The sequence below is a fragment of the Dermacentor albipictus genome, unplaced genomic scaffold (genome assembly GCF_038994185.2).
Source record: "Dermacentor albipictus isolate Rhodes 1998 colony unplaced genomic scaffold, USDA_Dalb.pri_finalv2 scaffold_24, whole genome shotgun sequence".
In the NCBI taxonomy this organism is placed as follows: domain Eukaryota; kingdom Metazoa; phylum Arthropoda; class Arachnida; order Ixodida; family Ixodidae; genus Dermacentor; species Dermacentor albipictus.
Genome location: NW_027225578.1, coordinates 2,136,108 through 2,160,056, shown reverse-complemented (window position 1 = coordinate 2,160,056; position 23,949 = coordinate 2,136,108). Strand labels below are relative to the sequence as shown.

Below are 23,949 nucleotides of genomic sequence, written 5' to 3'. Positions count from 1 at the left end.
TTTGCAGAATGAAATTGAATTTTGTCAAAACACCAGAGCTCTGGATTGCAGGTTACAGCGTGCACAGGGGCGCTCTGCCAGATTTTAAAGCGAAACTTTCTATGCCTCCTCCCTCACTTTTTCCAATTCTGCTGCTGCTGCTGTCACTGGCTTGCCAGCCGCGTCGGTGGGTGGTTTGAGAGCGTGCATAATGAACATGAGAGGGACGCGGGGAAGGCGTGTGCGAGTCCTTTTAGCGAGAACTTCGTGGGCATCGCTACAATACTCTTTGGACCTCTTTGACCGTCATAATGCCCACTGAAACACCCTGGCCATCGACACAATGCCCTCTGGAAGACTAATTACGCGTTAGCCCCCTTCTGCCCACCCCCACCCACCGCAAAAGTAGTGCAGAAGGTGCAGCACTTACTTTTTTGTACTCACATGAAACAGCGCAGAGGAGAGACAGTATGGTACTAAGGGGAGACAAGAGAATGCTTAAAGCCAACACCCAGACGAAATGTCATCACAGTTCCCACACTTTGCCAGGAAATTGTTGTTGTCATTCAATAGCCTTTACCACAGCTGCACCCTCACCGAGCAAAGGGGTTCGGCGATGGTATAGGCACAGCTATTGAATGGGAACAATACTAAATTGCTCTGCTCGTGGTAGTTTGAGGGCGAGCGTAGTTGGGTCGAAAATGACTTGTCTACCGCATGCACAAAATACCTCGATTTTGAATATATCTTCCTCATTACCCGTCAAACTGCTATTATAAGCAACTGCAGTAAGACAAAGACCGACATCAGATTATGACAACGACAACTCACGGTGCTGTCCACCAGAGGGGAATCGTTGTTATATTTGTTTTTTCTTTTGAGCGGTCATAGGCACCACTCGCTCACCCGCTCATAAAAACAAAGAAATAAAAAAACCCCGAGATCTGGATTCGCTTCGGTTGCACTTTCACGACAGCAGGCAAAGAAAGACTTTTCGTACTTGGAAACTTAAGGTTTTCGTGTAATTCTGCACATGTGAAATTTCGTGGTGTCGCCTATACGTTTAGAAAGCTATTATGCAAGTACTTTTATATCTGCCGTTAATCCAAGCTATTTAAAATTTGAGTGAGCTTTCCAGTTCAGAAATATGAGCATTGTGAACTTCTTGAAAATGCCAATTAAAGCTTTTTTTCTCTCTCTGTTTCTCTGTGCATAAAAGAAAAGACAGACTCGCAAGTACCTCTGTATCTTATACAATCAGGAAGGGCCACGTCTCTTTACAAATGAACGTTCAAGCAAACAAACAAAAAAGAAAGCATCGACAAATAAATTCACTTACACGCAGTTACCAGCCCACATTTGCCCCATTTGATTTGATATCAGCCCATGTTTCTGGAAATAAATTTCCAGTGAAACTACCCGTAAACACAGAAAATGGCTTAGAGGTAGCGTAAAATAAATAGCTTTGAAAGTAATACACACACGTAGTTTAAAAGAATATTTGTTTTTATGCCTTGAAAACGAAACCGAAATTGAAATAACTTCCCCCGATGGGTGTCGCCGCTATCGCCGCTACGTCATTTCCTGCGTCTCGCGGCGGGCCGCCGGGAGCACATGTGTGTGTTCTCCGTGACAATCTTGAAGTTGTGAATAATTAGATTGTTTTTTGCTGCGTTTAGGTTGTACCACCTCGTTGTTTTCGTGTACTTTTGTGCTCATCGACGCGAAGTGAGCGTCCGGAGTGAAGACGACGCGATTGTGCGTGAGAAAGAAGGGCAGCAGCGGCCTACGACATCGGTGTTTCTTTGTGACAGTGTGTTTACTACGCCTACGACGGCCGTCATTCGTGGCGACGGAGAAAACATCTTCCATTCGGCCTGAACAGTGATGAAGTGGACGTTTTGTTTTTCGGCGGAATGCATCGTCAACATGGTCCATCCACTACGTAAACGAAACGGCGTGCCCAGAGTACAGATCGTGACAGCGCTCCGCCTTCAAACCGAGGGCCTTTTGCAAGGCGCATGAACTGCTCATATAAAAGGTACGTACGTAGCCACGTTCAGCGTCGCGTTTTTTATGGTGCGTCATTGTGGTAGTAATTTAAAGGACAGCGCAAGGTGTGTTGGATGCGAGTGTAGTATATGTACTCCAGGCGTAGCCTATGGGCACCGAATGTGAAAAAGAAAAAAAAAATGAATGTTTCATTGTTCACGTGTCCTCAACTAGAGTTGTAGAGAATTAGGTACTGCTACGCGTCAGTATTCGGCGCAGGCAGGGAAATAATACTTTGGTTTGACTAATTGGTTCTTTCTGTTACCAAAGATGGGCGCAGACTTATACCGGTGTCACACGGCCACTTTCGAGCACGATTGAGCGCGTTCTGGATCGAAATTGTCCACCGATTGTGCAACGAGGCCAAACGCGTCAAGAAATTCGATTCCAGTCAGGATCGATCGCGGCCAACAGTGTGCAGTGTGACAACCGTATTAAATGTCGCTTGTGTACTTTCACTCAATTGTTATTATTTATTTTTTTTTTGTCGGAGGTCCCGTGGTAGGTAATAGCGCAGGCAGCTTGCAGTGTTTGTGGTTTCATGACTAGAACTAATGCAAAACAAAAGAACCACGACCGTCCCGGCTATGTACTTATCAATCGCTTTAAGTTGTGCTCGTTTGTTATAGAAGCTGTCGTGCTGTTGCGGATGAATGCGTGGTTGCGCTATTTGTTTATAAATTTATCTTTTTGTATAAATAAGCACACCGAGCCTAACCAATTTTTTTCTCGTCCTTGTACTCGTTTCTTGGTTTCACGCAGGCGTGCTTATTACTACTATTTGTTTTCTTGTTGTGTGACTGAACCCTGCCTAAGGCGTCCTGTCAGTTGTGAACAGTATTTCTGAAATGAATTGCACTTAGCGTCCTACGGTTATTGTACGCTTCACTACCTTATTTTAATGTCTAGTTATAAAGTGTATGGTTATTGTAACTATTCTTGGCCTTTATATATGTATTTATTAAGCTGGTAAATGCTTAATTGTATTTGCAGTTTTGAGAGGTTCTTTTATTGAGTCGTCAATCTCGAATGGTATTAATGGTGGGTTGTTTTCTTGTGTCCATGCAGTTGCAGTCAGCATGAAGCAATTGCAGTCAGCATGAAACAATTGCATGGGAACCGACTGGCTGTCTTGGGCCTACACGTTGCTGAAAAGACAGTGAAGACGTCTGACCCGACAGGTATACTTTTTTCATCACAATTGGCCTACATATTTTTTTCACCGGAGGATGAAGACCTCCCCCAGTGAGCTCCAATTACCCCTGTCTTGCGCTAGCTGATTCGAAGTGAAGCCTGCAAAATTTTTTGACTTCATCGTAGTCTACTTCTCTACCGTCCTTGACTACCGTTCTCTTCTCTTGGCATCCATTCTTTAACTAGAATGTGCCACCGATTATCTGCCCTATGCATTACATGGTTGAAGAAGGCACTTGGGCTAGTTGGTGCTCATTGCAGACTTGAGACATCAATAACTAGCGCGCAAAAGACAACATCAAGAAGCACATAAGAAAGAAGTCTAGACTTCAACTGAAATTTTTGCTACACAGAAACATGGAATGCACAGAATGTCGACGGACAGAAACAACACAGGAGCTATCGGAACAAATTTATGAACAGGTTAATTTCACTTACGAACATTCTTGGTAAGAGCCAGAGACGGGTGCTTACACACCTATTCCCCACTTTTTTGATGAAAAGTGGTTCGTATATTTCCCTATGTACCTGCTTCTGGAGCTGCCTGAGCACACAATTGCTTTGAAACTGCTCGGTGCATGAGCACGTATGGCGATGATTGGCCATGTGGCCACCAGCCACCAAGGCACTCAAAGCTGCCCTATGTGTCCTCAAGCCAAACAGGTCGGTGTTTAAACGACCGCTTGGGGGAACAAAGATAGGGCAGCTGTCATGGCTGGTGGCCATCTGGCCAATCATTGCTGTAAGTGCTCATGCACTGGCAGTTTCAAAGCACTCATCTGACCACGCGGCTCTAGAGGCAGGTCGACATGAAAATATTCGAAGCACTTTGCATCGAAAAGCGGGTGATAAGTGTGTAAGCACACCTCCCTTGCTCTCGCCAAAAAAGAGTGTTCGTATCTCGAAATGAACCTGCCCATCGATTGGCTCCAATACGTCCTGTGTCAGGCAGGGAAAAGGAAAGATAAATGTTGCTTCCATGCGTTGAGGTCACATCCCCTGAATCCTATGTTTCTGTGTAGCCAAAATTTCAGCTGAAGCCTAGAGTTCTGTCCTGTGTGCTTCTAGCTGTCGTCCGAGTGAATGATGTCTCACGTCTGCACTACATGGCCTGACCAGCTCCCTTTTTTTACTCTTTATGTCAACTAGGATATCAGCTCCTTCATCTACTTTCTGAACCACGCTGCTGTCTTCCTGTTTCTGCTGCCATCAGGATAGGAGTGGACATGACAAATGAAACTGAATGTCATTTAGACAGAGGAGCAGTGAGACTTCCTGTGCTTTACCTTTTGCTGTTGTACATAATAGTTGAAATTGCACCAACACATCTTTTCCACCTTGTGATTTTCCCATAGCTGTGGCAAATAAATATGTGGGCTTTAAGAAACTAGAAATGCAGTTTGCCTAAGAAAGAGAATACTCTTGCACCTAAAGGTAATGTGTATGATGCTCTGACTCCTTTGATGCATGTGCCTTGAGAGGTGTTGACATTGTTCTTCATTTCTTTCTCAGTAAGCTTTACTTGATGGGTCTGACTTTGTATAAAGAAATAAGTTCTAAAGAAACCATAATACCTAACAGGCAGGATTGTCGAGGTTGAAAGTCAAGTTTTCTTTCATGACATATTTTTTTCAGGCTGTACTAGTTGATCCATGATGTTCGACAGACAGCGCAGACTTGTACAAGGGACGTCAAAAGTGGCGAGAAATGGAACAAATGCTATCGCCTCTTTCTCCATCCTTTGTCGAGTTCACATTGTCTAACGTCATCGACCAATACCAACTAGCCCGTTTGCGTACCTGTACTAGTTGAGCCATTTATACTATGGTACTCTAAACGAAATGTGATAAATTCAAAATTGGTGCCTTTTCTATCTTTGTACAAATACCTGTTTCATAAAATAGTTTAAAGTGTTATGGTTGATGTCATGTTTCGACACCACCATAACCTCATAAAATATCTTCATGGATGCAAAAGGTGCCTCTTGTCCAAGTTCCGTTCTAGCCTGACACTGAAAACAAACCTGGCAGAAGGTAGAGCACATGCTCTTTTGTAAACAAAACGCATGATTGCATTTTCTTGGCAGTTATTGCAATGTTTTCTGATGTTTATCTGCATGAACATTAATTATCTCAGCTGCTAAAGACACATCACTAGACACTGTGAGCAGAAAAAAGTGATTGTGCAGTACTGTTGAAGTCATGCAACATTAGGTTTAAGCAAACTGGCAGGGATGCTAGCTGTTAAAAAGAAAAAGCTGACTTCTAGAAAAATTTGCACTCCTAAATGTGGAATTGAAATTCACTATGCTTATAAGCTACAAAAGATTTCCAGGATGATCAGACTAGTTACACTGGCCATTTGCTGATTCAATAAGGTTCACTGAAGCTTGTTTTTGAATTCACACTGTTTTTATGCAGGGTGATGATTTTCAGTCTTGTGGAATTTTTAAATATAGTCCTGTTGCATATAGCATAATTCTAGTCCTTGAGCAGGAATATTCAAACACGCAGATATATCTAGCACAAGAAATCGAAACATATTAAACTAATTAAAAAAATTTATTATCTTTCGAATGAACTACATTATAGCTAATATAACCGAAAAGAAAGGGGCTTAACCAAGAAACCCGATGTTTATTAATCATATCCTAAGAAGCCAGCAAACACTGACACCAAGGACAAGTTAGGGTAAATTACTTGTGATTAGCAAATGAGAAATTAATGGAAATGAAAGTGGATGAAAAAACAGCTTGCTGCAGGTGGGGAACGATCCCACGTCTTTGAATTACGCGTTAGATGCTTTACCAATTGAGCTACTGCGGGCGCCGTTTCCCCATCACTTTCTTGGGTATTTATGCTTCCTAGTAGAACGCTGGGAGTGTTTGCCAGCGCCACCACATATCTGGGGCACATATTGTAATTTACGAATCATAGCCAGTGAGATTACAAGGTGTATCTACTTGGAATTGATTTCCAGAATGGCGTCAGTTTGGAGATATGCACCATCAAACTTGCCGGAAAAATGCACTGTTGTTCCACTTACTTTTTTAACAAAATGTACTTTTATGCACTGAGGCACAAAAGTGGGTTGTGCACTGATGTACAACCCACTACTTTACCAGTAGTACTGAAAACATTTTGGCTCTTTATCATTAATGCACTGATGTTTAAGCTATAGAATGTCACTTGCCCCATCTTCCTATCTCTTCACGTTCCAAAGTAATCGAGCAATGCATGGCATCGAGTGGTGATGTCCGGTTGAAACAGTGGGCTGTAATTGAATTTCTCACTGCGGATGGTTCTGTGCCTTTCAACATTCATTGCCATCTGAAAGCAGTTTACGGGGATGCCTGTGTTGAAATCAGCACTGTGCGTAGGTGGGCAAGTACTGAGAAACATCAAAATCCAGCCGCATCAAATGTCCAGGATCAGCACCGAACTGGACAGCCCACAATGGCTTCTTAGAGGATCATCAACATCAGGCAGACGAGTTGAATCGGGTCAATCGTAAGATCAAGCAACACCGGATTGCAGCAACACTCGCAGGAGGTTTAATTATGTGGTTCAGTGAACCACATAATTAAAAACCTCCTGGGTTACAAGAATTGAACTTGTTGGCTATGCTTTGACTTTTTCATGTCAGTCGTCAGTTACCGTGACACCCAACAAGCGCAAGTCTTCTTGTAACGCAGGTCTTTAATGATGTGGTTCACTGAGGCAATGGAAATGGCGAGTGTTGCAATCTGGTGTTGCTTGATCCTGCGATTGCACCGAGTCAACTCATCTGCTGATGTTCATGACCCTCATCAGAAGCCATTGTGGGCCATCCATTTCGGTGCTGATCCGGGAGATTTGATGTGGTAAGATTTTGGTCTTTCACAGTCTTTGCCCACCTCTGCACAGTGCTGACGTCAACACAGGCATTCCTGTAAACTGCAGTCAAATGGCCATGAATGTTGATATGCGCACAACCTTCCACAGTCAGAAATTCAATTACAGCCTGTTGTTTCAACTGGACGTCACCACTGGATGCCATGAATTGCTCGATTACTCTGGAACGAGAAGAGATAGGAAGGCGAGGCAAGTGACATTCGATAGCTTAAGCATAAGTGCATCAATGATAAAAAGTTCAAAATGTTTGCTGTAATATTGGCAAAGTAGTGGGCTTGGAGGCAATAATTTCTGAATTGCCCTCATATAGTTGTGTAGCCTGTCTCTCCTACATTCATGATGTGGCAGATTAAATGCCTTATTCTTTCGAAATAACGATTTCCAGGAAGTAAGCACTATCTGTGCTTGTTTTCTTTAACCTGCTCTTCATGTGATCTTGAAATATTAAAGTGAATGATGCAGGGAAGCGCTGCTAGTCATGTTTCGTGTACTTTTCCTGACATTAAATTGCAACAAATCATTTTGCAGGTAGAAAAGAAGCAGATGGCTACAGTGATCAATGAAAAAATGGCTTCATCTATGATGGCTCGCCTTAGGACATTGGAATGGAGTTACAAAAAGGCATCATCATCCTCGCCTGTGCCCTGGAACTTTGGTTTGAATGAGACTGTTCTTCAATGTAGAACGGCCGCAAGACTTGTCACCACAAGGCATAGTGCAAGCTCAAGATATTGTACAGGAGGCTAGAATAAATGACCCTCCATGCAGTCACTCTGTATCTGTGATAAATGGGACCATTTCACGCAGAACACTCACAAGTGATAATGTGTTTTCTCTCAAAGTTGCTATGCAGTGCGTTTGTAAACACATTACCTATTGTATGCACACCATACATAACATTTCTGTGTGCTAGCCTAACTGTAGACTTAGAAACAAACAATGAAGTGCATATGTACCCGCTTCCACATGCCGTACTTCAAGGGCTATTATATTGCTCATTACACCCGATAGGTGAAGGGGTAATATATTCCTGATCACACCCTTACACCCCATGGGTCGAAGGGTAATATGTTGTTCAAAACACCCTCAAGGGATAGGGTGTTATTGGAATATAGAATAACCATCATAAGGGTGTAATTCCCTATAAAACCCAGCTTTTTCAAGGGTGCTAGGGGGTTAGTTATAGACACCGAAAAAAACCCTTAAGGGTGTAAATTATTTTACAGTGTAGCTTCGCTGCCCAGCAGCATGTTGGCCAACAGTTCGGGCGCATTGAAAAGAGTGCTCTGAGTTTGCGCCTTTGCCAAACGAAAAGGCGCTCACTCACCACGCACTCGTTTGCATGCGCTGCGGCAAAAGCTGATCGCCGCGCCGCTGCGGGCCACGTTCAGCAATTTTCGACGATTCCCACGTCACCGTCTGTACATATCCGACTTCGCCGGCCCTATAGTCTGGCATGCTTGGAACGCCGGACTCTATCCGCGCCTTTGTACTCGCCACGGAGCAAGCTTTTGTGCTGCCGGGGAATTACCGAGTGTCTCACTGAAAATAGGCGAGACCTTGGTAAAGTACGTCCTCTTGCGGAAACATGCAAACTTTATCCGCTAGCGAGAGTTTCCAACTACCAATCCGTCGTTCTGGACATATACTGAATGCGAAGTATTTCTTCGCGAACGTTTGCACCTTTGACAGTACATATATCTACCTAGCCACCTAGGTCCTCGTACTCTCATGGTTATTTCGATAACTTGGTATGTATACAAAACAAATTATGGGGTTTTACGGGCCAAAACCACGTTCTCATCATGAGGCACGCCGTAGTGGAGGACTCCGGAAACTTCGACTACCTGGGGTTATTTACCGTGCACCTAAATCTAAGCACACAGGTGTTTTCGCATTCCGCCCCCATCGGAATGCGGCCGCCGTGGCCGGGATTCGATCCCGTGACCTCGTGCTCAGCAGCCCAACACCATAGCTTGGCATATAGTAGGGCATATAGTACGACAAGAGTGCATGACGAATATAAATGATAGGTCATGACATGAATGTCATCACATGCGTATCATGTATGTGATGAAACAGCCGCCTACGTCTTGGTGCTCTCATGGTTGTTGCATTAGCTTGGTAGGCTCCCCGCACACTGCTTCGCATAGCATCGATTCCCACAGGGCCTGGGAGCTGCCGGATTTTTTTTTACTGTTCTTTATTGGAATAAAGGCTTTTGCCCTTAATGCATAATTCTCGATGTGTATATGTGTATTATATGTGTGCTGTGAGGCTTGTGTTGTGTATGAATTGAAGCTGTGCTTTGTGGAATCTGTTATCATATATCCAGCGCTCATGGCTGTTTGTAACACTGTAGCGGAGGCCGGCTTGGAGTAGGAGACGCGAGTGTTCCGATTGTCCGATTGTAAGCCTGAACGCCTTCATATTAAGTGGTGCACATCTGCCTCCGTCACTGGGACGGAGCAGTATGGACACGTAGCACCCAGAGGCAAATGCGACCATTTTCACGTTGAGATCTCAGACTGTGTAAGGGCCAGCCCGGCCCGAAGCCTCCTAAGCACAACTTCTTCCGCCTGTCAGGATTGAGGGCTCTATCCCATCGCTCGTGATCCGTTGTCAAGATTGGAGTCAGGCATGAATTAGAAGGTAGCTGGCCCATGCCGTCGTCCAACTTATCCATGCTGAGGACGTTGATGAAGGGAAGGGCTGCTTCTCATCGAGAACGAGGAATATGGGTTTATTTACAGTATTTATATCAGTCTAGCATGACTGTTTGAGAAAGTACATCAGTCTAACATGACTGCTTGAGAGGGAGTGTCCGGAGCAGCCGCACAACAGCGCCATTTAATCACTCGGTCCTCTCCTGATACAAGGTGGTGCGAACGTTGGTTTCGTCATCGCAAACTAGCCGGCTCCTACACACAAAAATGCACACACGTGCGAAGGTCCGGAGCTGACGCCAGAGGGGCCCCGTAGAACTCGGAGCCGTTCCGAGTAGCACGTTAGGGAGTTTTGGAACAATAGTTGGCCCGCCGAACTCATTCCGTCACATTGGCGATGAGACTAGAGGTTGGTGGCGGTTTCAGTACAAAGCCTGCTTCATCGAACGCATCCTAGCTGAAACGACGGAGAGTGGGGGATGCCTGTATTGCCCCCCACACAAAGTCGTTTTAGTCACGCTGTGGCTAGAAGTTGGCGGCGACGCTTCCGGAATGTTGCTGCCATAGATGTAACTGGGTGGCAAACTTGCACTGCAGCTTTGTGATTATTCGGCACGCCGTAATGGAGGACTCCGGAAATTTCGACCACCTGGGGTTCTTTTACGTGCACCCAAATCTAAGTGCACGGGTGTTTTCGCATTTCGCCCCCATCGAAATGCGGCCGCCGTGGCCGGGATTCGATCCCGCGACCTCGTGCTCAGCAGCCTAACACCATAGCCACTGAGCAACCACGGCGGGTTAGAAGTCGAACATTCAGAAAGCATTTAGAAAGCAGATAAGCATTTAGAAAGGGAAAGACATGCCCTATTAAAAGAACACAAAATCACGAAATCTATATTTTGAAGCAAGCAAAGTATCTCCCCTTCTCATAAGGAAGCACACACGCACGCGCGCACGCACACACACGCGTGCACGCGCACGCACGCACGCATACACACACACACACATGCACGCGCGCAAGCACACACGCACACACACACACGCGTGCACGCGCACGCACGCACGCATACACACACATGCACGCACACACGAGCTTCACGCATATAAGCACGCCGGCACACATGCGCACGCACACGCGCACACATACACATGCACGCACACACGCGCGTACGCACACATACACACGCACGCACACGCACAGACACACACGCGCGCACGCGCACGTACGCATGCACACACACCTGCACGCACACACGAGCTTCACGCATATATGGTCGCCGGCACACATCCGCACGCACACGCGCACACATGCACGCACACACGCGCGTACGCACACATACACACACACACACACACACACACACACACACACAGACACACAAGCGCGCACGCGCACGTACGCATGCACACACCTGCGCACGCATATACACATATGCACACACACGCGCGCGCACGCACACATACACACGCACGCACGCACACATGCACACACAAATGCCCGCACACTCCCACGCACGTACACAAGCACACACATGTACACAGACACACAAACAAACACGCACACGCACACGCACAGACACACAATGCAGGCGTACACGCACGCGCACACGCACGCACACACACGCACACACACACACACACACACACACACACACACACATACACACACGCACGCGCACGCAGGCACCCATACAGACACATGCACGCGCACGCACAGGCGCATACGCACACATGCACGCATACACGCGCGTACCCACACATACACACGCACACGCACGTATGCATGCATAAACACACATGCACGCACTCACGCGCGCACGAACACATACATACACAAACACGCGACGCATACACATGCCCGCACGCACACACACACACGTACACGCACGCATGCATACCAACACATGCACGCACACATCGACGCATGTAGAAATGCATGCACATACGCACGCGCGCACGCACACACGTACACACCCGCACACGCGTGCGCATGCAAATACACACGCACACGCACGCATATACGCGGGCACACACACAGATGCATACGCGCACGCACACATACACGCGCACGCACACACGCATGCACACACATGCACGCACACACGCATGCGCACGCGCTCACGTGCACACACACACACATGCACGCACACACAGACGCACGTGCACGCACGCATGCACGCATGCACACACACACACACACACACGAACACACACACGCACGCGCCCTCACACACGCAAATACACACACACATGCATGCACACACGCGCGCACGCCACATACACGCACGCACACACACACGCAAGCACATACATGCACACACAGACACACACACACGCGCACGCACGCACACATACACACAAACACGCACACACGCACACAGACACGCGCACGCACACACACACGCACGCATTCCGCGCATACACACACATGCACGCACACACGCGCGCACGAACACATACACAGACACGCACACACGAGCGCACGCACAGATACGAACGAACGCACACGCGCACACACACATATACACGCACACACGCACACCCACGCGCACACACGTACACACATGCACGCACACACACGCACCGCGCGCGCGCCCGCCCGCATAGACGAGAAAACCATGGCCAGGCGGCGCTACTGCGCCTCTCCTGAAAGCGCCCCAATGTGGAAACGCCAAGCAGCGCGGTCGCGTCGTGGCGTAGTCTCCGCTTCGTTTACGTTGTGTCGTCCGCGCTTTTCTTCGCTGGTCGTTCTCACGGCGCTCCGTTTTCGACGGCGGCAGATCGCTTGCTTGCGCAACAGCGATGCAAAGATTGCCGTGCGGTTTCAAGAAGGAGGCCGACGCCGACAGCTTTTTTCGTGGCGGCAACCTCACGATAGGGGAGCGTCTGCTTCCGAACGTGTGCGGCGTTGAAAAAATTGTGGACGGTGATGTGAGAGTGAAAGCCAAGTGCGTGTCACAGGTGTCCGACAAGATCGTAGACGACGTCGAGTTAGAGGTACGCGCCATGTTCAGAAATTTAGCCACTTTTATTTCAATTACAACATTAGTCACACTGGCAGCAGGAACTTCTGTTGTCATACTACTCGATGACTGCAGATCCATTGGGCTGCTTCTTGACGGTTCCGTCACTTCACAAAGGCATGTTCTGGAGTCTGTTTCACACGTGTCTTGTTGCTGCTCAAGAGCTGTGTCGCTGCAGTACGAAAACACATGTCCCGGTGGTGCTGACTGCTGAGAAGACTGTTATGAGTGCCATTGGTCTGTTTGGCGCCGCTTCCATCTGCATCGCAAAGAAATGAAACAGTATGTGTGCCTATTTGTTGTGGGGATTAAATTACTCCCAATAATATGTTTGCAAAGGTAACGTTCCTGTGATTGTGTGCATATATTTTTCTACAAGAGTGGTACCACTACAAGTTATGACACTTGCACACTTAGATAGTTAGAAAGCATGGGCAAACAACAAACATAACGCGCACGTCTCGAGCGGCTGCATTCCGATCTGCCGCTTCCCGACGCACGCGACGACGGCGGCTTCCATTAAATACGGTCTGCTACCACACAAAAGTAACGCGCGGCCCCTTTCGTTACCTGCACAACTTGTAATTTAAGTTGCAGTGTTTGGAAAAGGGAAATAATTCTGTTGAGCTCGTCCATGCCGATCGCGAGGGAAGGCACAGTGCAATCAAATAAATTCTGGGGTTCTAAGTGCCAAAACCACGAAATCATTATGAGGCCCGTTGTAATGGGGAGTCTCAGGAATAATTTTAACCTCTGGGGGTTCCTTAATGTGCACAAAAATCAAAGCACAGGGTAACAAGGGTGTTCTTGCATTTTGCCCCTATCGAAATGCGGCCGCCGTGGCTGGGAATCGAGCACGCGTCGTAGAGCTTAGCGGTGCAACACGTATGAATTTACCGCTAACAAACGGCAGATGCTACCACAATTCAACAACGCGACACGACTAAATAAACGGCCGAGCACTAAAAACAGGCACATGACTATTCCGCTTTCAAGATATTACACGCGAATGCGAAAGTATGAGACTTACTTGTCTCGGCGCGCTGCAGTTATCCATACTTGTGTCTGTCCTTCTCGTACCACTTCCCAGGAAATCTGTAGAATTTCACGGGTGGCATACGACCTTTCGTGTTTTCGAGGCTGCTGTGGCAATCAACAACACATCAGTATTGCGTGCCACCTTTCCTGGCTGATGAGGTCGCACTCGGCATCGCAAAAACCACGCGCACGAGCACTCCCGCCGTACCGAACACGGGCGCGCGCTAGCGCAGCGACGACCCTCGAAACTTCCATCGGTCCGCTAGGGGAGCATTCGGCGCTGGTGTCGCGCGGGCAAACTTTAGGTTGCCTCGTCCATACAGTCGAGCGCGATTTGAAGGTTATCGCGCGAGCGTCGACCGGGAACGCGAACAGCGCCATGGCCCAGAATTCTCTGCCGAGGCGAGGGAGGTATCAGGCCTGCTTCCCTCACTCTTTTTGCTGTTCTTTCAGCAGCCGTCACTCCCTGCTGGGCTATCAGTTTCTTTCTTTTTTTGGTTCTGCGAACAGGCAGTGATCGCAGTGCGCACGACGTATTCTTCGGTATTATCTGAAATTGGACGTTACGAAGCTGTATCTAGCCTATGTAACGTCATTGCTGCTGAGCCAGGAAGAATGGGTGACCAAGAACATTAGCTTAAGCCCGCGAAGGTACGAGGTAACCAAGTCCACACTTTATCGCAACAAATGGAAAGCGTAGAATATATAGAGAAAGGGCGGTGAGTTTGTCGCGGGGTGATGGTTGTTGTATGTAACAGCGAACGAGGGAGAGAAGAGTGCGAAATCATTATTTTTCCTGTCCCGAAACCGGCCGCCAGGTGCCTGGAGTGCTGGGCTGGTTGACGCTCGCACGATAACCTTCAAATGGCGCTCGACTGTACATACACATGCACGCACGCCCACATGCACGCACGCACACATACACGCACGTAAACGCGCACGCACACGCGCACGTGCATACACACGCATGCACGCACGCAGGCACACACGCATACACGCACACACACATGCACGCACGCACGCGCGTGCATGCACGCACACCACACGCACGCACGCACGGGCACACATACACACGCACGCATACACACGCGTGCGCGCACACATACACACACACGCACATCTGCGCACGCGCGCGCACACACACACGCACCACACACGCACACGCGCAGGCGCACGCACACTCTGATAGCCTAAATGTATCGGGTCACAGTTTCGCGGGTAAACGCATATTTTTCTGGTCCAAAAGTGGATACGGCTTCCATGGAGAGCTCGCTTCCATTTCTTAATTATGATAATCCCATTGAAACTGAAAGAATATAAGTAGGTTATTTGAGTTTTCTTTATTTGATTTACTCCGTATCACTCGTCCATTCGTGCTCGCCATCACTGACTGCCCACTGATTGCCCACTGCTTCACCTAGTTCACCGCACCGGCAGCCAGCATCGGAGCGTAAATCAAATCGCTCATAGGCATGGCCAGCGATTTACCCCACTCCGCAATGCCGGCACGCCTAGGGACAAATGCGTTCAAAACGAGCAAAGAAACTTCGCCTCCGTAGTACCCAGGCAAAGTAAGATATTCAAAAAGCAGAAGCCCGCACATTTACTCGCTCGCAGCCTGTCTCACTAGTTCTTGCTCACAAACATCGGGCGACTTCTTAAATACCACGCCCCGCTGTGCTGTAAACACACGAGGAAAATGGACCATGTGAGATATATGGTATTGGAAACAATTTATTGAAAGATTTCTCAAAGTGCTCTTCAACTTTGCGTATCACACTTGGGGTCTGCAGCCAATACTTAAAAAGTTGATAAATAAACATAACTAATCCGTTGGTTAAGGGGGAAATAAAAAAAAATAGCCTGATTAACTCTAGGCCAGTGCCAACATTATGCATTCGGTTACTCGCGTCCGGAGTGCCTTTCATTTTTAAAAGTTTGGCTCAAGTTATTTGGGAGAACCTGTATAAGCAACCTGTATTGATTATTGTATTATCCATACGACTGTTGTCTCTTGTTACTATGATCAATGCAGCTTCGTGGACAGTACGATTTTCTTACATCTTTTTTAAAGTGCATCAACCTTTAGGGAACCTCGGACAATTCCTTCTACCCTGAATTCACACACATATATATATATATATATATATATATATATATATATATATATATATATATATATATATATATATATATATATATACAATCATATTATAACAATCCAACAAGGACGCCCAGGAAGGGTTAGGGAAAATTAGTTGTACTTATTAATTAAAGACATCCTAACATTAGTCAAAATGAAAGTTGAAGTAACAGCGGTCAGCAGGTCGGATGTGAAGACGAGGGTTCGTATCGCATCTGCGACCAGTTGCTTTTTATTGTACTTTCGTTTTCGTCAATTTACAATTTCTTTTATCGATTAATAACTACAAGAAGCTTCCCCTACTCTGTCCTTGATGTCTTTGTTTGTTGGCTTCTTATGATAGTAGTAAGAAATATTGGGCCCCTGGGCTTCCTTTCTTCTCGGTCGTACATATGTATAGGAGGAGGGCGTATATGCCAAATGAGCTCCTGAACAATACTTTGCAATATAGCGAACGCAGTTTAATCCTAGATGCGGAACCTCAAAAAGGTGCGACGTACTGCTAACGCATTTCACTCTCATTTAGCCCTCAATCGTAACCAATTTTTACTTGCGCTGTCCGCACAGGCAGCGTTGCCAACACTCGGCCACTCGGCCGACGGAGCTTCGACAAGGAGCTGCTTTACCGCTTACCCCATTTGACCCGCCTTACAGTGAGCGCTATATTTATCTGGAATCCCTTATTAATGTTAACCAACAAGATTATAATATATAACGTGGGAAACAACATCTGGACGAAATAATTGATCTACACTTTAGCGCCTTCATCGAGAAATTTATTCTGAATCACTTTCCAATGACGCAAGACAAGAGTTCGCGAATGAACTCATGACCCCTTCCAATTATTCGATCTTCCACGTGGAGCCAATGCAAATCCCAAGTGCCGATTGTCACTGAATGTGACCAGCGCCCTTCCGCGATCAACGTGATGTCACTTGCCCTCGCCACTTTTATTGGGATTGGAAGCACTCGTCCACTTGGCTCGCCGTGATTTCGATGAGGACCTTCTCGCCGCCTTCTTCGACTTCACCCGCCTAGCTCCACGGCTCGACGACGAGTGGCTGCTACGGGCGCGGCGGTGCTGTTTGCGTCTGCCACTCTTGGTGGTCGCGCCACTGCTCACGGAGCGGTGGCGTCGGCTCTTGCTGCGTCTCCTCTTTCTGCCGCGGGTGTTCTCCGATCCCGTGGTCAACGGCCCCCGGTGACTGCCTCTGTGCTTGCGGCCACCTCGGCCACTGCGGGACGAGTGTCGGGATCTGCTACGGCTCCTTCCCCTCGTGGCATGGTGGCTGCTGCTGCCGGAAGAGCGACTACGCCAGCGGTGGCGACGCTTGGTTTCCTTGGCCGCGGTCATAGAGGTATCGCTCATTCTGGGGGCCTTTTGCGAGCGCCCCTTGCTGGTGGACAAGACGTTCACGTCGGCGTCTGGTGCCGGTTCATCGGAGGCCTTTCTTGTCTTATCAGGAGCCTTGGTGGCGATGGCTTTCTGCGCTGCGGCTTCACTGACCTGGACGTCGTCGTTGGTGTAGACACCAACGGCTTTGGTCGCCTTTGGTAGGCTTTGGTAGCCTTCCCGTGCGGCCGCTTGACGACGGGCGCCTCTTCAGATGGACTGCCCCCAACGTCGTCAGCAGCCGGCTTTCGCTTCGCCCGGGTGGTCTTGTTGGCTGAATTCTTGTTGGCTGAATTGTCCTCCTCCGTCATGGCGGCAACAGCTCGGCGCACTCCCTCGGCTTGGCTCCTCCGTCGGCACGCACTCCCGCTGCACCTCTGCCGTTGGCATCCGCCTTGAGGCTGACTGGGAATCGGGTGGCAGGCCTGGTTTCCAGAGCAGCCGCGCCCACAGTGCGATGACGGCCGCCTGCCGCTATCCAACCAAGGCTGCTCTGGCCAGTCGAGCCGCAGTCGCGAGCACCGTGGAACGGCGCGTGAAGTGCTGGGCTCCTTTCTCTTTCGGAGTGCCGATTTTCTAGCGTGCAGCCCTCACTTTCGCAGCATTCCAATGCTTGGAATGGTTAGCGATGTTAATACAAACCGCATAAACAGTACGCCACATTTATGAACAGTCTGTTTTAACCCAAATGTTTAGTATTTCCGGATGCTTCGGAGCGGGATACAAGTGTGAATTGTGCTCGGCCGTTTCGTAATCGCACGTGTTGCAGATAGAAGCTGTGCAGAACTGTTCTAACACAAAATTGTACTGATGTATACGTGTAAAGCTTAAGAACTGGATATCTATGCTGTTGTATTTTAAACCGTTTTCTATGAATATGTCTATATTATTGGTTTCTTCCACTGTGTGAATGTATTATAATGCATATGCAAAGGCAACCCTATTACTACTTTATAGTAGAACAACACACTGTCTCGTGTAATGCACGTATAATCACCGAGCAATACTTCTCGTCAAATGTGATACGATTGCTGGTACAGATATTCAATGAACAAAAAGCCTCCCTGTGCCTTAAAACGAGGCCACTTAGAATTGATTGTCTCGGTGTTGACTACGGCGGGATTTCATTTCGGGGCATATATTGCGGCGCATGATTTTATAACAGCTTGAAATGCGAACCATTCGCTTGCACTTATGTGATTGGTCAGAATGATGGTTGTTATGAGGGAGGCGCAATTTTCACCAATCACGCAAATAGATATGAATGATTTCGTCTCTGAACGGTCATGGTGGTAGCACGGCCACCATTATCCGACACTTTTACGCACTAATAGGTGGTCAAGCGGTCCCGTTTTTGTTTTTAGGTTTATGCTGGGAAACTGAAACGTTGCAGAAATCGCCTCTGCGTATTGGTCAAGATCACGAAACGGGACGCAACGCTGTAAATGTTCTCGAAGGATAATCTTGTCGCAAGTACATTGTTAGCGATTCGAACAGAAAGTTAATCGTAGAGCAGGAACCCCTGCAATTTATTTTCAACTTCACCATAACGGTGGGTGGTGCTCTGTAATTTCGTTTTTCTTTTTACCCTGTGCGGTGACTTAGCGCCTGTGGAGGTGGGCTGCTAAGCACGAGGTCGCGGGATCAAATATCAAATCCCGGGGCCACGGAGGCTGCTTTTGGATGGACGCGAAATTCAAAAGCGTCTGTATCTTGTGTATTGGGGCACGTGACGTTACACTGGGCTGATATCAAAAAAATTTTCTGCCAATATTATTGGTGTGGCAAAGCGGGCAAAATATGCTAAACTGCGGCGATATATAATGGCGGTGAGAGGCACCTCCATCGCCACACTTTCACCGTCGTTTCTGCCCATTGAACTCTTTTGTTAGTGAATAATGCTTGCTTGTTCATAGCCTTTTCACGCTTTCGTAGTGTGTGGACATTTGTGGTAGAAGTCACTGTTTCTTTAAACGACATGTTTCTTTTAAATACTATTCGTTAAGCACTACGCATCGCTTGAGGCTGTTGTGCCATTACCACAAGCCCGGATTCCGAATCTGCAAGATGCAGAATTTATCCTGCGAGCGCCCAAATTCTCCCTTCACAGGTCAAGATGCTGAGCCGTCAGGCAGCGGTGTCCTGCGGGAGAAGCATCGGCAGGCAACGTGTTCAGACGTGTCAGCGAGTGCCAGACAGCCCGGCGCCGCACCTCCTTTTGCATGGAGGTCACCACGCGCGCGAACTTTGAACCGCGTGGCCAGCGCGGTCGCTGGTAGGACCTCTCGGACGACCGCCGAGTGCTGACTTTGTATTGGGCCGTTTGAGTGACAATGGCTCCTCGGGGATTATAAAAGACGTGGCGCGCCGCCTGAAAAACCGGATCCGCCGACCCACCGGGAGACAGTGCCGCTCCCGACTGGGCTGAGATGTGTCACGCGTTTTCGCCGGACGTCACCGTGCGGGAACAGTCACGTTTGCTGTGAGATCTCGGCCCCCGTGCCGACCCGTTCATGTCCTGTATAATGACCTGTATATAGTGTATAAAGTCCCTTTTGTTATTCTCATCGACGCCTGGCTCGGAGTCTTCGCTGCCAACGCTCTGTCACGAAACGGGTGACGAGCGCTACGGGACCACAAAGTCGTAATAGTGGTGCAGCGGTGCAAAGTCCTAACAGTGGATGGCAGCTACGGGATTGACCGGCATCGGCTACCTCGGCGCGGTGAGTGCCTGAAGTTTACCTCAAACACCAGACTTTCTCTGACACAGGTTATAGTAGCTTAGGGAAGGATTTGGTGTTGCATTGTGATAACCTTGTGTGTTTCATGCCTAGTAAGAGTGTTTTGAAAACCAGGGGATGCTGGGGGGGTAAACAGGGCAGTGTGTGAAATACTTGCATATGTCTTACTAGCAGTGTTATAGTAGCGTACGGCAGGTATATTCAAAAAGGGTAAACAGCAGGAGGACAGTGTGAACGATGGAGAAGTACAAGGTGAAGGAACTTCTCGAAATTTGTGAGGAGTTGGGCTCAACCAAAAGAAAGAATGCGATCCTTGAGGTCATGAGGACTGGGGACGTAACGGCTGAAGAAGCCGCAGAGGCCTCGGCGTATATTAATGAACGTCGGGAAAGGGAGGAGAAGGAACGTTGCGAGCAGGAAAGGAAAGAAAGGAACGTCGCGAGGAGGAAAAGAGGGAGAAGGAACGTTGCGAGCAGGAAAGGAGAGAAAAGGAACGTCGCGAAGAGGAAAAGGAGGAAAGGAGAGAGCGTCGTGAGCACTAGCCTAAAATGAAAGAGTTGGAGACCCGAAATAGCTCGCCGGCGCCTAGTCTCACTTCTAACGGTCCAAGAATACGCGATCAACTTCCACCCTTTGTCGTCGGAGAGGATATGGCCAAATACCTCGTGAAATTTGAGCACGTGTGCGAACGGAATAGCATTGAGCTATCTCTTTGGGCACAGAATCTGTTAGCCTTGCTTCCTGGGGAGGCATCAGACGTAATAACTTGCTTATCGAAAGAGCCGTTTGAGAGCTACAGTGATGTGAAGGAAGCGCTACTGTGGAAGTACAAATTGTCGCCCGAAGCTTTCCGGCAGAGGTTCCGGTATGCAAAAAAGGGCAAGGAGTCGAATGTTGACTTCGCGTTTCGTCTAAAAGTCGACCTGGTGGAATGGCTGAAGGGCGAAGAGGTTTACGACGACCGCGACAAAATCGTCGAATGCATCGCGTTGGAGCAGTTCTACCGTTGCATTGATGAGGATGTCAGGCTCTGGCTGCAAGATAGGCTAAAGGAGGTTAAGCTAAACAAGGCAGCAGAGTTAGCGGAAGAGTATTACACCCGCCGCAGCTTGCACAGCAAGGCAGTGCGCGTAGAAAAAGCAGATAGGAGAGATGGGTTTTCCGGGAAGACCGACGAACGGAAGCAAATCACGCGTGGCGAGTTTCGGTAAGACGAGTCCCTTACCAAAGAAACTTTAAGGGAAGGACAGAATGCATCTCAGAATGCTAACGATGGTCCCAAGCAGCGAAACGATACGACGCGTTCTTTTGAAAAACGGAAGCCGTTAACTTGCTACAATTGCAAAAGGCAAGGGCACATCGCTGCGAGCTGCCCAGAGAAAATTGCTTTTGCAACAATACGGGAAACTAACAAAAACATACGACTATTGGAGCCATATATGCGGGAAATTAAGGTAAACGGCAAGAAGTGCCGAGCACTTCGAGACTCTGCAGCAACTATGGACGTCTTTCGTCTCCTCGAGTGATTTTACGGGAGAGTGCGCTTGGATAGGGCAAGTGGCCGAGGAGGAGAGTGTCTGTTTACCGATCGCAACGGTTACCATTGAAGGAGAGTTTCGGAAACTTAACACAGAAGCCGCTGTGTCTGCCGCCCTCCCGGAGCACTTTCCCTACCTCTTCTCAAATAGCTCGGAGCAGCTGCTGAAGGATCAGGGCAAATCATTCTTTGCCGACGTGGCGTACATGGCCCTCACGCGATCCAAAGCGCGCCAGCTGTCGAGGGAACTTGACTTTGAGTCGGTGAGCAAACAGCGGTGCGGCACACGGACTGATCAAGGTAACTTGAGTGGCGAGCAGGCACGGGAGAGGCAGAGCTCGGAGGCTGGCCTGGTCGAGCGTGTCCTGGAAGTGACTGGGAGTGACGCGTCCCATGGTAGCCGCGATAAGGACACGACGCCGCAGTTTCCGCCAGCTGGCAGGAGCTGGCTGCAGTTGAAAGAGAAACTCTGATTCGCGAGCAAAAGGAAGACTGTTCAATAGCCGATCTGATGAAGAGCGTCAAACTGGGAGTGAAAAAAAAAAGAGGGTTTCATTTTACGAGGAATCGGGCTTATTGTACCACCGCTACAGGGATAAGCAGGGTCGCAAATATGAACAGCTTCTGATTCCTCGGAAATATCGCCGACAGTTACTGGAACTCGCGCACGAAAATGCGTGGGCAGGGCATCTTGGCTTGAAAAAGACCAAGGCTAGAATGGCTCTGGAGTTTTATTGGCCGTATTGTATGAAGGATGTCGAACTATTCGTGCGCTCTTGCGACACCTGCCAGAGAATTGGCAAATCCACTGACAAGTGGAAGGCACCGATGAAGTTGGTGCCAGTCATATCCGAACCTTTCCGGCGGCTAGTAATCGATATTGTAGGCCCTCTGCCAGCATCAATGAACGGTTGTAGGTATGTTCTGACCACCCTGTGTGTCGCGACCAAGTTCCCCGAGGCAGTACCTCTTAAGGAGCTAAATTCCTCCCAGGTCGTGGACGCTCTGCTCTCAATGTTCGCACGCATTGGGTTCCCTTCCGAGATTCAGGGCGACAATGGCAGCGTCTTCACCAGCTGCCTAACTTCTACTTTTTTGGAAAGATGTGGCATTAAGGTAGTGCACAGCTCCATCCATCACCCGCAATCTAACACCCAGTAGAGCGTATGCACTCGGTGCTGAAGCGAATATTGAGAGCCCTGTGCTTTGAGCGTCACTGTGACTGGGAGGCCTGCATTCCCGCCGCTATGTTCGCCTTGAGATCGGCTCCCCATGAGAGCACCGGCTTTAGCCCCGCGGAGCTTGTATATGGCCGGAGCCTAAGAACTCCGTTGCGTATGCTGCGAGAGTCTTGGGAAGGCAGTGACGACGACCCAAATGTAGTCTCGTAGGTCCTCGACCTCCTCCAGAGGCTCGGGAAAACCAAAGATCTTGTAGAGAGCCACATGAAGGCGGCGAAAACCTTGTCAAAGGAATACTACTACATGTCAGCAAAAAAACGCACCTTCGAGGAAGGTAGCCAAGTGATGTTGCTGCGAGCGTCGAAAAAAAACAAGCTCGAGGTTCATTGGGAGGGGCCCGCAAAGGTTGTAACTAAGCTTTCCGATACCAACTACGAAGTTAAATTAGGGAAACGGCCCAACAAAATTTACCACAGTAACTTGATGAAACCCTACATTCAGCGTCGCGCGATTATAAGCATGACGATAAATGCTGACGATGAGGAAGGGGCCGAAATCCTTACGACGGCTGATATGAAGGTATGTGGTTTAGAGCTAGTGGTGGAACAGCTGACGTTGGAAGCGCGTCTAAGTGCCGCCCAAAAGGAGGATCTAAAGGGAATAGTTTCAGAGTTTAGGGAGGTTTTTTTCGAACCGTCTCGGAACAACGACGGTCCTAGAGCATGACATCGAGTTAACCTCTGATCAACCGATCCGCAGTAAACCGTACCGTTGTTCGCCCGTGCAGAAAAAAATCATGGCTGAGGAGATTCAGCGCATGCGTGACTTGGGGGTTATAGTACCAAGTGAGAGCGACTACATGTCGCCCTTGATACTAGTCCAGGCTCCAGGAAAAGATCCGAGGCCATGTGTCGATTATCGGCGTCTGAACGCGATAACCCGAGATCAGACATATCCGATACCGAACCTGGAAGAAAGGGTAGAGACAGTGTCGAAGGCAAATTATATATCTACCCTGGATCTCGTGCGAGGCTATTGGCAGGTACCCCTTACGGAACGGGCTAGCCGCTATGCCGCCTTCGTTTCCCCGCTTGGAACATTCCGGCCAC

The 23,949-nt window shown here is 48.4% G+C and overlaps 1 protein-coding gene and 1 long non-coding RNA gene across 3 annotated transcripts; one reads left to right on the top strand and one right to left on the bottom strand.

Moving 5' to 3' along the window:
* The first annotated feature begins 1,576 nt into the window (after window positions 1-1,576).
* On the top strand, window positions 1,577-8,294 carry LOC135909097 (uncharacterized). Of its 2 annotated transcripts, none has more exons than XR_010566571.2 (3): window positions 1,577-2,020; window positions 3,100-3,212; window positions 7,647-8,294. It is a non-coding gene; the product is annotated as an uncharacterized lncRNA (long non-coding RNA). The 2 variants fall into 2 exon arrangements; XR_011509920.1 differs by lacking the exon at window positions 7,647-8,294 and adding an exon at window positions 4,861-6,451.
* Window positions 8,295-16,919: 8,625 nt separating this feature from the next.
* Window positions 16,920-17,357, bottom strand: LOC139052471 (zinc finger Ran-binding domain-containing protein 2-like). Its single transcript, XM_070529587.1, has one exon. The coding sequence runs from the start codon at window positions 17,355-17,357 to the stop codon at window positions 16,920-16,922; it is 438 nt and encodes a 145-aa protein (XP_070385688.1).
* Between the last annotated feature and the right edge of the window lie 6,592 nt (window positions 17,358-23,949).

What these genes read in the sequence shown, in the direction of transcription:
- LOC139052471 (XM_070529587.1), bottom strand. Translation starts at nt 17,357, where the DNA reads ATGAGCGATACCTCTATGACCGCGGCCAAGGAAACCAAGCGTCGCCAC.